We start from the raw sequence: 15,082 nt of genomic DNA, 5'->3' as shown, positions 1-15,082 counted from the left end.
CAGATGTTTGGAGGCATTCTGCTTACGATTTTTCGGGTGTTTACGGCCCGGAAAACGGCCGAAAATAAGCTGTGTTCACATACCCTAACACTGAGAGAAGTTAGTGTCAGATCTATGTCCGAAACAACAGAACAATCATCTAGGTGAGGGAGATACACAGACTCTACCACAGCAAAATGGTAGGAAGTTTCAATGAAGACTAAAAAGTTTGCATTTAGGAAGAAAATTAACAATTAAAAAATGTGGTGCAAAGGTGTCCATAGCCTTTTAACCCTTTTCCTGCTTTGGATATAGCTCATATGTCCTGGCAGGAAGACTCTTTAGTAGCCAAGGATGTACATCATACATTCTTGCTACTAAAGGTTCTAATTAGAGCTAAAGTTATGATTTTTGGCTTTAAAACAAAACCTAGATTGCAGCTCTAGTTGCAATCTAGCCTGAGTTAGAGTAGGTTGAAGTGGTTGCTGCATATGGTTGCAGTGCTGACTACAGCCCTTGTGAAGGAGAGAGGGGGAATTGCTGGCAGCATGCATGGAGGGGAGGAGGTGAATATGTGGCACTCCTGTCCCTGTATGGCTGTAGTAGTGAGTTTTGTTCATGTTATCGCCCCCTCCCCTATCAATCAAAGATCATACTTTCTATCTGATTGTGAAACATGAAGTTTCTTTTTTTCAGAAAAGGAGTGAGAAGATGGGCAGTAGCACATCTAATCACCCCACTGCGCCTAATTAGGCTTTTTATTGACTCCACGACACGGGTGTTTACCGGCATCTGGATCGTGGCGTGAAATATGTTGCACCAAACACTCGCGCACACACACAAACATTTAATAAAGCTTATACATTTTATACTGTCTGTATCCTGTCCATACCCAATCTTTAGCGATACCTGTTACATGCTACAGTCATAGCGATATCCGTAGAGAGGAATGTCTAATACATTTCTGATAAATGGGAAAGATTTCCCTCAGTCGGAAAGGTATTTCATCCACTGACTGTCGCAATAAAAGATAGTTACTAACTAGTTCCACTGAAAAAAAATCTGTATTGGTTAACGCATTAGATTGGTCCCATGCACACGACCGTAAAAACTCCGTAATTGCGGACCGTAATACGGTCCGCAATTATGGACCCATTCAGATCTATTGGCCCCGGACACCATTCCATATCGCTACAGATGGGCGTCCGTGCCGGCCCGAAAATGTGGGCAGCCGTCGGCGGCCGGCCTGTGCGCGCAATCGCGGCCGTGTGCATGGGGCCTTGGTTTAGGGAATTGTGACAAAATGGAGTGGTTTTGTTGCAATTTTTTTTAAATAGCGGCAATAAACGTGCTTAGCGTTTCTATAGGGGGTTGGAAAATTGTATACCTGTATAATCCCTAATTTAATTTGCATGCAAAAATTGGTTTGCACATTCCTGCGGCTTTGGTGTTTCTTTAGCACACCACACCCATGAACGTAGACGTGTTGCATGTATGAACTCCTCACATCTTAGACGTATACTATGGTCGTCTGAATTTGGTCTGTGTGACGGCCGTCACACGGACGCATGGATTTCAATGGGGCAGTTTAGACGGCCTTTGTTTCAACAGACCGTGTGAAGGGTCTGCTGAAAAATAGAACATGTCCTATTTTCTTTCGTTTTCACGATAGACTCAAATCTATGGGGATCCGTGAAAACGGGACCCGCATAGGTGCAACTTGGATGTAAAAAAACAGCCGTTTTTCTCATCCGAGTTTTCACTCGTTCGTGTGAATTTGGGCTTATAGTTTTTTGCAGAATACATTTTGTTTGCACAAGGAGTCTGCTAGAATTTGGAATTTATTTGCAAACCTGAATTTTCATGCAATTTTTGCTTACAATCACTGTATAAATTTATCTTGCTATATTTTTCTACACGGTATTCTTTGCGTCTTTGTAGCATAGTAAGCGGTTTGCGGAATACAGTATAAATTTTAAACACATTTGTGGATGAAGACCATATATTGCAAAGCACCTGTTTTACTGTTTTTGAGAGCACAAGATCTTTTTTATGTAGACGTTTGTGGTATATATGAACTTTGTACACCTTATTCTTTTATTTTTACGTTATATTTGTGTGTAAACCTCTTCTTGTATGTGAGTCTTAGGGGAAGTTCACACAGTTTTTTTTACGCGGAAACCGCGCCCTAAAGCGTGCCAAAAACGGCCAAAAATGCCTCCCATTGATTTCAATGGGAGGCGGAGGCGTTTTTTTCCCGCGAGCGGAAAAACCGACTTGCGGGAAAAAGGAGGGACATGCCCTATCTTCGGGCGTTTACGCCTCTCACCTCCCATTGACACCAATGGGAGGCAGAGAAAGCGTATTTCGCAGTGTTTTATGCCCACGGCGCTCAATGGCCGCGGGCGAAAAACGTCACGAAAATTGGCGTGCAGGCAGAAGAAAATCTGCCTCAAAACTGAATTTTGAAGTAGATTTTCCTCCTGCAAAAAACTCTGTGAACCCAGCCTTAGGCCTCATGCCCACTTCAGTTTTTTCCTTCAGGGTGCTTTCCGTTTTTGTCACTGATAGCACCCTGAAACCATTCATTTCAATGGGCCCATGCACACTTCCGTTATTTTGACGGATCCGTTGTTCCGTCAAAAGTAGAGCATGTCCTTCTTTGGTCAGTGATTCCGTGACCGTGGGGCCCATAGAAGTCAATGGGTCCGTAAAAAAAACTGATGGCACACGGAAGGCTTCCGTGTGCCGTCCGTTTTTGACATATTCGTTGCCCTAGCAACGGCAGCGCGTGCCAAAGTTCACAGACTGGGACATGTGACAAGTTCAAATGAAGTTCAATACCTTCCGTTTTTTTTAACGGAAACACCGAAGCCAAACAGAAGCACAACGTCTGTTTGAAACGGAAACACGGAACGGACACAGAGTACACACGGAAACCACACGGATACCATAACGGACACACGGATCCGTGAGAAACGGCCGTGAAAATGGTGATGGAAATATGCATGAGGCCTTATGGGGAAATGTATGTGTGTTTTTAATTTTTGTATTTTTTTTTTAAATATTCCTGTTTGTCACAAAGATACGTGAAGGTGGACATGTTTGCCAACAGCACGTCAAAAAAAAATATTATTTATTGAACTTTTATTTTTTGGATGTGTGGTGCATCTTATCTTTTGCTTCAGGTCTCATCTAAATTTTATGCATTTTATTTTTTTTTTTTTAATGTAAAATGTCACTTTATACACACAGGTACAATGTTATATCACTTCTGAGTGGCACTTCTACAATGTGCCATACTTTTACTTTAAGAAAATATATGGGTGTGGGGGCTTAGTATGATTTTTATTTATTTTGTAATTAGGGTTTTATTTGTACATGCCAAAGTGTGAAAATTGTCCAAGCTACCAGAGGTGTAAAATGTCCAAAAATCCCTGGCAGCGAAAGGGTTAAAGCAGTTGTCTCTTTAAGGCTGCGTTCACATGGGGCGGATACTCTGCATAAAAGCATGCAGCGTATCTGCACTGTGCGCCACAGGGAATTCCAGGCGAAAAACCGCACCAAACTGTGGTGCAGTTTTCCGCCCGGAATGTCCGCTGTAGAAAACTGCAGCGCTTAGGCCGGCCGCTTGGGATGACTTTTCATCCAAGGAGACCGCTGCAGCCTGTGATTTGGCTGCAGCGGTGGTCACATGGCATGAAACGTCCTCTCACGAGGCCAGCCCCCTGACGTCATCCAGGCCAGCCTCCTGGGATGATGTTTCATCCAATGTCACCGCCGCTACAGCCTGTGATTGGCTGCAGCGGTCACATGGGATGGAACGTAATCCCAGGAGGCCCTGCTGGAGGGAGGAACGCAGACTTCTGAGTCAGTATGAGATTTTTTTTTCTTCTGATTTGCGTTTTTTGAGGCGGAATCGCTGCGAATCCGCCGCAAAAACTGCAACAACTGCTATTTGTTGCGGGATTTACCTCCCCCTTGAATTCAATGGGGAAAACCCGCAACAAATAAGCAGCGTTTACGCAAATACAATTGACATGCTGCGGAATAAGACTCCGCACCGCAGGTCAATTTCTGTGCGGTTTTTCTGCTCAGTATTTACGCAGCGTGTGGACGAGATTTGTTTTATCACATCCACTTTGCTGCCATTGCATTTGCTGCGGATTTTCCGCAAAAAAATGCTGTTGCGGGAATAAATGCAGTATTTGCGCAACGTGTGAACTGACCCTAAGGCCAGATTCACACGAGCGTGTGCGTTTTGCGTGTGCAAAAAAACGCGGCGTTTTGCGTGCGCAAAAGGTCCATAACAGCTCTGTGTGTCAGCAGCGTGGCTGCGTCATTTTCGCGCAGCCGCCATTATTATGACACTCTGTATATTTGTAAACAGAAAAGCACGTGGTGCTTTTCTGTTTTCATTCATAGTTTTTACTGCTGTTGTGCGAATCACGCGCGTCACATGGAAGTGACTTCAATGGGTGCGTGATGCGCGAACAACGCACAAATATAGGACCTGTCGTGAGTTTTACGCAGCGGACACACACTGCGTGAAAATCACGGACTGTCTGAACGCGTTGCACGGACGTATATCACGTTCATCTGAATAAGCCCTAAGACAAACACGTCTCCTAAAATAGCTATCCTGGTGATCAGCTGATCACCACAGGTCCAGCTCTTGGAAAACCTAGTGATAAGTTGTTACCTCCTGGCGAAGAAACAGTACATTTTTGTGTACCTTTAGGCCCCCTGCATGTGCAGTAGATTTTGTTGCAGCTTTTGTGGATGCTGCAGAAACAACCCCATTCAGATGAACTGTACTGATTTTCAGTCTCAGAAATTTATGCAACAAAATCTGTTGTGTATGACTCAACCCTTAGGCCATGTTCACACGTAGTATAAACACTGCAGAATGTCCGTCTGGATTTTCTGTGCGGAAATTCCGCAGCGTTTACAGTAGCAGGAAGATGGCTGAGATGTCAACAAATAAAAATGTGGAAATTTGTCTTTCTGTATGGATTTTCAATCTGCAGCATGTCAATTTATAATGCAAAAATTTTGCGGTGTTTAAGATAGATGTTACCATGGCAGTTACAAATCCCCTTTCTCCCTTACTCGAAGTCTTGATAATTAGTTTATTTACTTATTTATTTTGTTTCAGCAACCAGAAAAACATTGTTGGAGATTGCCAGAGCATTTTCAGAGAAAACCAAGATGAGAAAATCCCGGAGAAAACATTTGCTCAAGCACCAAGTGTATCCGGTTATGCAATGTTACAGAACACACAGGGGGGAAGTTATTAACTTTTCTATGCCAGAAAAGTCGCAAACGACAAGTCGCAATTTCTAGGAAAAACTGTGACTTTTGGGCCATTTACGCTGCTTTTGCACCTTTTTTCTTTTATTTTTTTTTAATGTGGGTGGGCGGAGCTTAGTAAAAAAAAAAGGGGGCATGTTCACATGCGGCCTAACAAATTTATTATAATTTACGCCAGTAACTGGTGTAAATTTATGGCTGAAATCTATGCAATCTCCTAGCTGACATAGGTTTCACTCTGTGGTCAATGGACCATAAATAAAATAATTACTCCAGCTCCTGCATTAGGCCATGGCACATACAAGGTTCTGATGCCAGGCAACATTAGGGACTTCTACATGACGTAGCACACAACACCCTGATGCTGGACGTTGTGTCAGGACCTTCAATGTGCCACAGCCTGACATGGGAGCCTGGCGCACGGCCAGCGGAAAGATTAAATAGATTTATTAAGAGGCGTGCGCAGATTTATTCACTTACGTTTCATACCCCAGTCTTAATATAAAGATAGCTTTAGTAAGATGCGAAGGCAACGTAAAAAGACAAGTCACAAAATTGCAACTATTCTACGGCAGATGGCGTACAGTGCTTAATAAATCTGCCCCTGAGACAGGCATATGAAACGCCAGTCTACCCATAGTTTTTTGAGCAGCATATATGTCATTGAAAGGTATGGAAGTTTCATGAGGAAAGTAATTTTTTCAAAAGTGCAAATTATGTTAATCATTCTAAAATAAATGGTCTATACCATTTAAAAAGTTTTTTGATGCAGACATTTTTCAAAGGGTAATGGTCTAAAAAAAAAAAAAAAAGGTTAATGGAGTATGTAAATGAGTATTGCAGAAGCAATGATTGCACAGCTAGGTATGAAGTAAAGAGGGGCAACCTGTGGTGGTGGACTGAAGATAGAAGGCACGGAGTAGGGGGGCATTTTGCGCTACAATCTCTGATTTTGATTAACGACTAAACTGCATAAAAAATAAGACTACCAGCACTCGTTTTATACTTAACATAAACTGCAGCCTTGGAACAGCAGCCTCCACAGCCAATCTTTTGGATGATGTTGAAGGACATTCGTGTGGTGAGTCTTAACTCAAAGAATAGCAGTATAAGTAGTAATGTGAAGAGGAACAAATGTCCCCATATATATTGCAAGTAAATGCTTTCAATTATAATTGGCTGTTTAATTTATCATAAGTTGTAACATTCTACCCTAAGGCAGGTTTATTAAGTTTTTACATCGTTTTTATTGCAGTTTTTCAGTTTGATGTGCTTCTTAATTGCTTTGAAAAATACATTTTAAAAAGTCATGCATTTTACCAATATTTGTCACGATACTGCAATGCGTTTTTTGGCCGTGCTGCTACTACACTGGAAGCACATTGAAACCATGTGCTGCACCTGCAATAGCTGCATGAGCAAAACAACATTGCAAAATCGTGGCAAAATGCATGCATTTTTCAACGCAATTGGTAGCATATCAAAACTGCAAAAACGCCCTGTGGAAACTATAAAAACGCCCTGTAGAAACATAACCTTAAGGATGTATTGACACAGTACGGTTTTGCCACGCGCCCAAAAAATGTATGTGTTTCTACCATGGTTTTGCAGTTAGCGTGGAAACCGCAGCAAATCTCCGTAAAAACCCATTCGGTTTGAATACACCTTAAAGATGCCTGATTCTTTTAGCCCTAAACGATTGATGCTTCCAAAATGGGAGTTTCTGTTAAATTGTTCTGTGATCGCTAACCAGCATTTTGGCCTTGTTGACCCTTGTATCATCATGAAGATTTCACTATGTTAATTAATGAATAATAAAATATAAGTAGAAAATTGTTTCCCTTAGTCAGATGTATGTATTATTCTTATTTGGTCAGATGAAGATGTCCAGGGAAGGCTAAAACAACTGAACCATGAAGGACTAGAAACCCACAAAGAAGGACAATCAAAGTTAGTCTTCGTATTTCTTTACCTTTTTAGCATCAAATTATTATACTGCCTTTTATTTCCCTCTTTTATATCTTGTTTGTGTCTAAGTTTTCATTTTTGCTTCTTGGTTTCAAAATTTTTCAACATTATTCGTACTGACCCAAAAAATAAAGTTAATGTAAAATGATAGTTTTTTTTTGCATTCCCCCCAAAAAAATTATTTATAAAAGCTAATCAATAAATTATATGTACCCCATAAAAATACAACTCGCCCTACAAAATACAAGCTCTTATAGAGCTACATCGATGGAAAAATAAAAAAACTCTTAAAATGGGACTGTGAAAAAACTAAAAATAAAATTGCTTGGTCCTTAAAGGGGTTGTCTGGTTTCAGAAAATTAATGTTCTTTTTTGTAGAATTAAGTTTTCATACAATTTTCCAATATTTTTTCTGTAATCATTCCTCATCGCTTTCAACATCATCTTGCGCTATAGGATTTTATGTTCCTACGTTTGTATGCTGGAATCACTATTTTTTCATTATTGTTTCAAGAGCTGCTTTGCACATCTGTGGAACTGTCTGTAGGTTATATGGACTTCTGGCTTTTATAGATACATGCGAGAAGATCACATTGATAAAGTCTGTGATCTTGAACCACCTCTAATTTCCAAAAGGAAAAAGCTCCGTAGTTCAGTCATACCTGTTTAGTACTGGTCTAGGATTGACACAACAGTCTAAGCAAAGGATCATTCAGCTCAATGGCAAATTGCTTAGAATGTTGTGTCATGCGTTCAGGAGTAGAAACCTATGAGCAATGCCAAAGGGGTTGGAGTTAAAATCAGTGGAAGTGAAAGATCACAGACTTCATCAATGTAATCATCTAACGTGTATATAATATTTCAGAAGGTTATTATCACTGGATATAATACTAAAGTACCTACTAGCCTTATAATGATGTGTGTGCAGGGGATGTAGAACTATGCCTCTAGTGTTTGAAGCCATGTGGTCAACCATCTGGTGCAGAATGGGAAGCTAAACTGCGCCAAATGCCATTACCTGAATACTGAAATGTCAGGTCTCCGTTTTATAGCAGGCTATGCTACGGTATTTTGGCTTCTGAAAAAAGTTTCCTGATGGAACAGGGGGCTAACTGATGTTAATGTAGTAAATACTTGCATTCCCCATGTAATAGCAATTCTGGATTCTCTCTCTCCTTCGAACTATACATTGGGCCATTCATCTATTATTCCTCCTGGAAATGTAAAAATAAATTGACAATTGAGTGTTACCATTGCCCTTGTTAATGGGGCATGTGCCTACACATTCTTACACTGTCCAGTCAGTGCTGGTAACGTTCAGTTGTGAATTTTAATCATGCATTTCCAGAAGTGGCGCCAATTTTGATATTTCCTGAGAAATACAAGTATTTAATGAAATGCCAGAAGAGCTGCATATATTTTACCTCTCGTTGACTAGAACACAGCATTGCTTTAATTTCAGTATGTATTTATGTATATACATGTGCTTTCTTTTCTATTATTCTAGATCATAAAACTAGTCAAACATACTGCATGGACCTGGTTGACTGATAAGAAGAAGACTATGAAAAATTATATGTTTGGCTATCTATTGCAGCGTAGTCCATTATTGGTAGAAGATGCATATATATCTATGGCACAATTTTTTAATCGCATATTTTACTTTTTGATAATGGTCAAATCTCAGAGACTCTTTAGTAACATACGGCTTTAAAATTAGTTGTGTGTTTTAAAATGGTACTGATTTATTTTTTGTTTTCCTTCTGAATAATATCATATCCTCTTACTGAAGTTTCTGTTTAACAGCACAAATAAGTATGTATAATCCGTATATGCTTACAAGCGGTTTAATATTCTGTTTGCAATAAAACTGCCCTAAAGACGCCATTGTATGTAATCTACATCGCCCTACGTAGATTGGTTGGGTAAGGCTCTATTATCTCTTCTGGGAAATGCTCCCAAGGTATACACCAAATGTGTCCATAGGGCTCTATCAACCAGATGTATGTGAAAAGAGTGTCCTTTTGGTACGTAATGTAGTCGACTACGCTATTAGGGAGGCATCCTATAATCGAGGCTTCTGTTGGAGGTATATACGTCCAATGTGCACTGCAAACGCAAGTGTGAAGAGCGGTTTAGGTCTACCTAATGAAACTGTGTATCTATAATCAACATTGTCTGGTTTCTTAGGCTCCAAAAGGACTAAAATGTATTAAAACATTATTTCAATGTCTGATTTATTCAGAGCTGAATTAAAAAATAGCCAGCAACATAGCATAGTTACTGATATGATATTATTCATCAGTCGTAGTCATGAGTTTAGAGATTATGCTTTTTTTAACTTTTGGTAGTGTAGTCCTTTATAAAAATCAGCAGTTACTGGGATTTTTAAATTTGTTAGTCTGAACAGTCGTTTGATATAGTCATTAAAATAAAAGTCAATAAGTGTCACTACAGTTTAGTATCAACTCCGATTTTGTAGGTGAAAAGTATTTTTGCATTTTCATGATTTTGCTTTTTGAAAATAGTTTTGGACTGCAAATATTACTTGTTAGCGAACCTTTTCTAGCCTGAATCTAAAAACACTGCTGGCAAAAAGAAAAAAATCATTACTACTCACTGTTTTTCATGAAAATCTTGCAGCAGGATTGATCTCAAAAGACCAGGTACTAACCAGTTACAGTTAGCTATGCATATGAACACAGTATAATTAATGTATGTAAATAACATTATAATATTGATGTCGAACCTCTATATGTAAATTTGCAGTATTAATGGTTGTTTGAAAAACCAAACAAAAAAACCCCATATAATAATAATAACGAATGTACAATTTGTAGTGCCCAGGCATCGCAATTTAAGAACTTTGGAAGTATGACAGAATTGATCATTGTTGGTGCATAATAAAGTGGCAAGGTAAAATTTGTTTAAATAGTTAAAGCGTACCTAACTATTTTTAGAATAAGTTGTCATATGTATGTATAAGAGACATAACACTATTTCTGGCCATTATATGACTTGTATTCTGTATTGTTTAGCCGTTTTCCCCCCTGCAGGCTCTTTCTCTAATTCTCAGTCGTCTCTGCGCTAGTGGTGGGAGCTAAACGGATATCATGTCTTCTATAGGCTGCTCTCCTATCTCTATCACATACATTCTATGGACAAAAGTATTGGGACACCTACATATTACACTTACAGGAGCTTTTCTGACATCCCATTCTAAATCCATAGGCATTTATATGGTTATGGTCCCCCCTTTGCAGCTAAAACCACTTTCACACTTCTGGGAAGGCTCTCTACAAGATTTTGGAGTGTTTCTGTGGGAATTTTATGCTCTTTCATCCATTTGTGAGGTCAGATACGGATGTTGGGCGAGAAGGCCTGGCTTGCTATCTCAGTAATGGTTTATCCCAAAGGTGTTTTATGGGGTTGAGGTCAGGGCTCTGTGCGGTCCAGTTCTTCTACACCAAAGTCACCTAACCATGCCTTTATGGGCCTTGCTTTGTTCACTGGGGCACAGTCATGCTGGAACAGAAAAGGGTCTTCCCCAAACTGTTTCCACAAAGTTGGAAGCAGACAATTGTCTAAAATGTCTTGGTATGCTGAAGCATTAAGATTTCCCTTCACTGGACCTAAAGAGCCTAGGCCAACCCCTGAAAAATACCCTCATAGCAGTTTACCTCCTCCCCCAAATTTTACAGTTGGCACAATGCAGTCAAGCAGGTAACTTTCTCCTGGTATCCACCAAACCCAGACTTATGCATCAGACTGCCAGATAAAGAAGCGTCATTTAGTCACTCCACAGAGTACGTTTCCTCTGCTCCACAGTCCAGTTGTGCCCCATTGTGCTTGGTGATGTAAGGCTTGCATGCAGCTACTCGGCCATGGGTACCCATGCCATGAAGTTACTGGCACACAGTTTTTCTGTTCATGCCAGAGGAGGTTTGGAACTCTGCAGTTATTGAGTCAGCAGAGCATTGGCGACTTTGATGCACTATGCGCCTCAGTGACGCCACTCTTTAACTTTACCTAATCTGCCACTTCGTGGCTGAGTTTCTGTGGTCCCTAAACACTTCAACTTTGCAATAATACCACTCACCGTTGATCGTGGAATATCTAGGAGGGAAGAAATAACACAAGCTGACTTGTAGCAACGGTGGCATCCTATTATAGTACCATTCTGAAATTCAGTGAGCTCGTTCGAATGACCCATTCTTTCACAAATGTTTGTAAAGGCAGACTGTATGGCTAGGTACTTGATTTTATAAACCTGAATTCAATGCTTAAGAGGTGTGTTCCAATACTTTACCATACAGTATATATAGAAGCTGCAGCAGCATAGAGGAGATCATACAGCAGCTGCTGCACGTGGGTCTTTTTCACTTTGCTCCTGCTCCCCCCCACCCCTCTCTATTGACTTGCATGGGCAGTGTCTGTCTCTCACTGCTCCCCCCCTACTGCTCTCCCCTCTCCTCAGACTTGTATGGGCAACATGTCTTTCTCTCCCTGCTCCCTCCTCCCCTCACCGTAGATTTGTATAGGCAGGCAATGAAGAGACAGACCCCCATTTCCTGTAGTCCGTCTGTAACTAGGGACCGATTTTGCTTGACAACAGTGGGTGGACAGCAGATTACAGGAAAGGAGATACCTAGTGGCAGTAACTTCACATAGAATTTTCATGGATAAAACTACATTTTAACAGAAGGTAAATCACGAAGTTGGTCTATATCAGGTATTCTATTAGATTAGCAGAAGTTGTTTCAAATGTTCATGTCCATATAAGTTAGTTTTGGTAATTTAAAGTGCACCCATAAAAAAAAAACCTGTCCTTCTTGTACACGGGACCGAAAAGCTGCAGAAATTCTGCAGAATATTACAGTATTAGCAAAGTGGATGAGCTTTTGTACAAATCTAATCAACAAGCTGCACCTGCAGTGTGGATTCTAAATCTGCAGCATGTCAATTTATCTTGCATAAACGCTGCAGAGTTTCCTGACGGAAATTCTGCAGCATTTCCATCTAGTGCGGATGAGCCCTAAAGTAGATCAAACAGGAAGAAAACATAAGTCCATTATACTTTTCTTTCCTTTTAGATCCACTTTTGGATTTGGCTCAAAAATGCTTTAAAAACTGCACCCAGGGCTGTGTCAGTCCAGCCTAAATGGAGGGTTTCCCCACAATTCACACTTCTCATATATGCAGTAAGAGAGCTCAGCTGTCTCTGTAACTCCCAAAGAGTTGTATGAAGTAGCAGTTCGCATGCTTGACCATTGCCCCATACAAACTTCTCCTTACTGCGGGTGTGCTGAGTGGAGGAACAGGGACCTGTACTCAGGCCTTAGGATAGATGGCGCCCCATGCAAAATTATCTTTCCGCGCCCCACCCGATGTTAAAAAAAAAAAGGCCCATAAAAAAAAAGTATAATGCCTTATATAGTGCCCCACACAATATAATGCCCCGTTGGTGCCCTGCATACTGTATAATAATAATATTTAATAATCTGTTATAACCCCTTCAAGGACACAGTATTTTGTCCTCTAAAAGTGCCACACCCAGTATATTTCCCCCTGTAGTAACCTTACACAGTATAATGACCGCTTAGTGGCCCCCACACAGTATAATGCTTGTACATAGTGCCCCCCTGTAGATTGTGCCATACAGCCTCCTTGTAGACCATGCCATAATCACCCACCACCTCTTTGTAGATTGTGCCATACAGCCCCCACCTCCCCCTTGTAGACAGTGCCCCCAAATGATGAACTGAGCTGCTCCACGACGGGATCCTTGCGTAGGCCGGCGTGCTCCTGTAGCCTATTACTGAGTTTCCTAACCCTTTCGGTCTCGATGCACCACTGGAAAAATAAAATTTCCTCAGGGCACCCCTACCAAAAATTGTTTAGAGAAAGACAGAAAACTGCTAAAACCAAGCACTACACTCGTAGGGTACGTTCAAACAGCGGTTTTTGTACATTTAAAAAAAAACCTGCCTCAAAATTCCTTCAGGAATTTTGAAGCTGATTTTGAACTGACCGCGTTGTTTGACCTTTTTTTTGCGTTTTTTGTTTTTTTTAAGCCGTTGAAGATAATGCAAAAAAGCACTCCAAACGGTCACCACAGGTATTTTCTGCCTCCTATTAATTTAAATTGGCGCTCAGAGGTGGAAACCACTTGAAGACTATCCGCCCCCCCCCCCCACTCACAGTAAAATGACCATCAGCAACTCCTGAAGCGCAATCCCCGTACACAGTGTTGCCCGCGTGGTGGCCAGTGATTCGGCTCCAGGAGAAGCCCCCGACGTCACTATACATAAATGGACAGAGATGTCAGGGGCTTCTCCTGGAGTGGAATCCCCGGTTTTCTGCCTTACAAAAAACACTGTGTGAACATATCCTAAGAGTGTAGTTCTTGTTTTCAGCCGTTTTCTGTCTTTCTCTAAACCATTTTTGGTAGGGGTGCCCTGAGGACCTTTGGGAAACTGCTTTACAGTTTTAAAGGACTAGTAAACCTTTAATGTTTGTTGGACTAATTATTAACTGCACCCTGACCCATGCATTAATATCCTATAAATTAATCAATTTAATGTCTGATTGTAGTTGTTTTGTTACAAACCTGTATGTATGTTCTATTTTATTAATCTTTTTCAGATGTTGCTTTAACATTGCTCGGTCTATCAAACAATGAAGCCACCCACACAGATATTTATTTGACCATATTACTTGTGACTTCTTTTATACAAGGCAGTTTTTTTTTTTTCGTTTTTCTTTTAGTTTAAAGGGCCTTCAAAGAAGATACATGTACAAAAATGGTAGAGATCAGATTTCTGTTAGAAGTTGATATTTCTGCTAAAATATGCAATACTATGTTTTACCTTTAGCATAGATGGATAAGTTAAAACCGTCATAGTTAAACTTTTCTGAAAGTTTGCAGGCTTATTGATAATCTAAACCCAGTCTTAAAAATTACCACCTAGGCAGAGCTATAGAGAAATGCCTGTCCTAGTCCGTCTCTTCAAAATAAATAAATATATATATATATATATATATATATATATATACATGTGTACAATTCCTTTAAAGGAAAAACCCATAAGATACTCTAGAGCTCATTAGTTCTATCTTTATTAATGAGAAGGTTCCATGGTAGTTGATGTATAGAATTCATGCTTTGGTTGTAATATCGTGACATCGATATCTTGAAGTATAACTCAAACTGTTGCAATTTAACTTTTGTAATGAAATACTGGGTTATAAAAAGGTTGTGTTAATGTATAAAACATACTTTAATAAAATCAAATATTTATATTACTGACCTTTTGTGACTGTTCGTTGATTTCATATCTTCTATAAACTGTCAATTCTTAGGCTCGGTTGGCAACAGGTTATGGCCATATTATTACAGATCAGATGATGATTTGGTGGCACAATTAACCAGATTCCAAGACTACAGGCTACAGTGATGACAATATTGAGCAGTCCTTTTTTTTATGAAGTGAGATGACCCATGAGCTGTCATGATATACCCTTGATATCGAATTTTGTGTAAACACAATGACCTGAGAAAAAGACATTATAAACCATATAAAATATAAATAAATGAACCCCCCCAAAATTGCAATTCGGCATTAATTGGCTTGTAACATTATTTATGATGTATTGGAGCATGTTACAAAGCAGTATTTGTTTGGTTTGTTGGTGCTCCTATCTGCTCTCACTGGTATCTCCGTTATCAGAATGTATTCGGATGCAAAGTAGTAGTAGGAGAGACCACAGCATCAAGTTATTTTGTTATACAAAAAAAAATCACCGTTTCGACCCATAGGGT

The 15,082-nt window shown here is 40.1% G+C and overlaps 1 protein-coding gene across 2 annotated transcripts in view; it reads left to right on the top strand.

Annotated features, from left to right (window-relative positions):
- Positions 1–13,174, top strand: part of CUEDC1 (CUE domain containing 1) — a 197,138-nt gene extending 183,964 nt beyond the window's left edge. For both annotated transcript variants that reach the window (XM_075853480.1, XM_075853479.1), the window contains exons 8-11: positions 5,138–5,231; positions 6,315–6,373; positions 7,170–7,242; positions 8,768–13,174. In XM_075853480.1, coding sequence (XP_075709595.1) covers positions 5,138–5,231; positions 6,315–6,373; positions 7,170–7,242; positions 8,768–8,774 — 233 coding nt within the window. In that variant the 3' untranslated portion in view covers positions 8,775–13,174. The remainder of the gene's footprint in view (positions 1–5,137; positions 5,232–6,314; positions 6,374–7,169; positions 7,243–8,767) is intronic.
- The last annotated feature ends 1,908 nt before the right edge of the window (positions 13,175–15,082 follow it).

This window comes from Rhinoderma darwinii, chromosome 2 (assembly GCF_050947455.1).
Source record: "Rhinoderma darwinii isolate aRhiDar2 chromosome 2, aRhiDar2.hap1, whole genome shotgun sequence".
NCBI lineage: Eukaryota > Metazoa > Chordata > Amphibia > Anura > Rhinodermatidae > Rhinoderma > Rhinoderma darwinii.
Note: the sequence above shows the minus strand (reverse complement) of the source record. Positions and strands in the feature narration are given on the sequence as shown.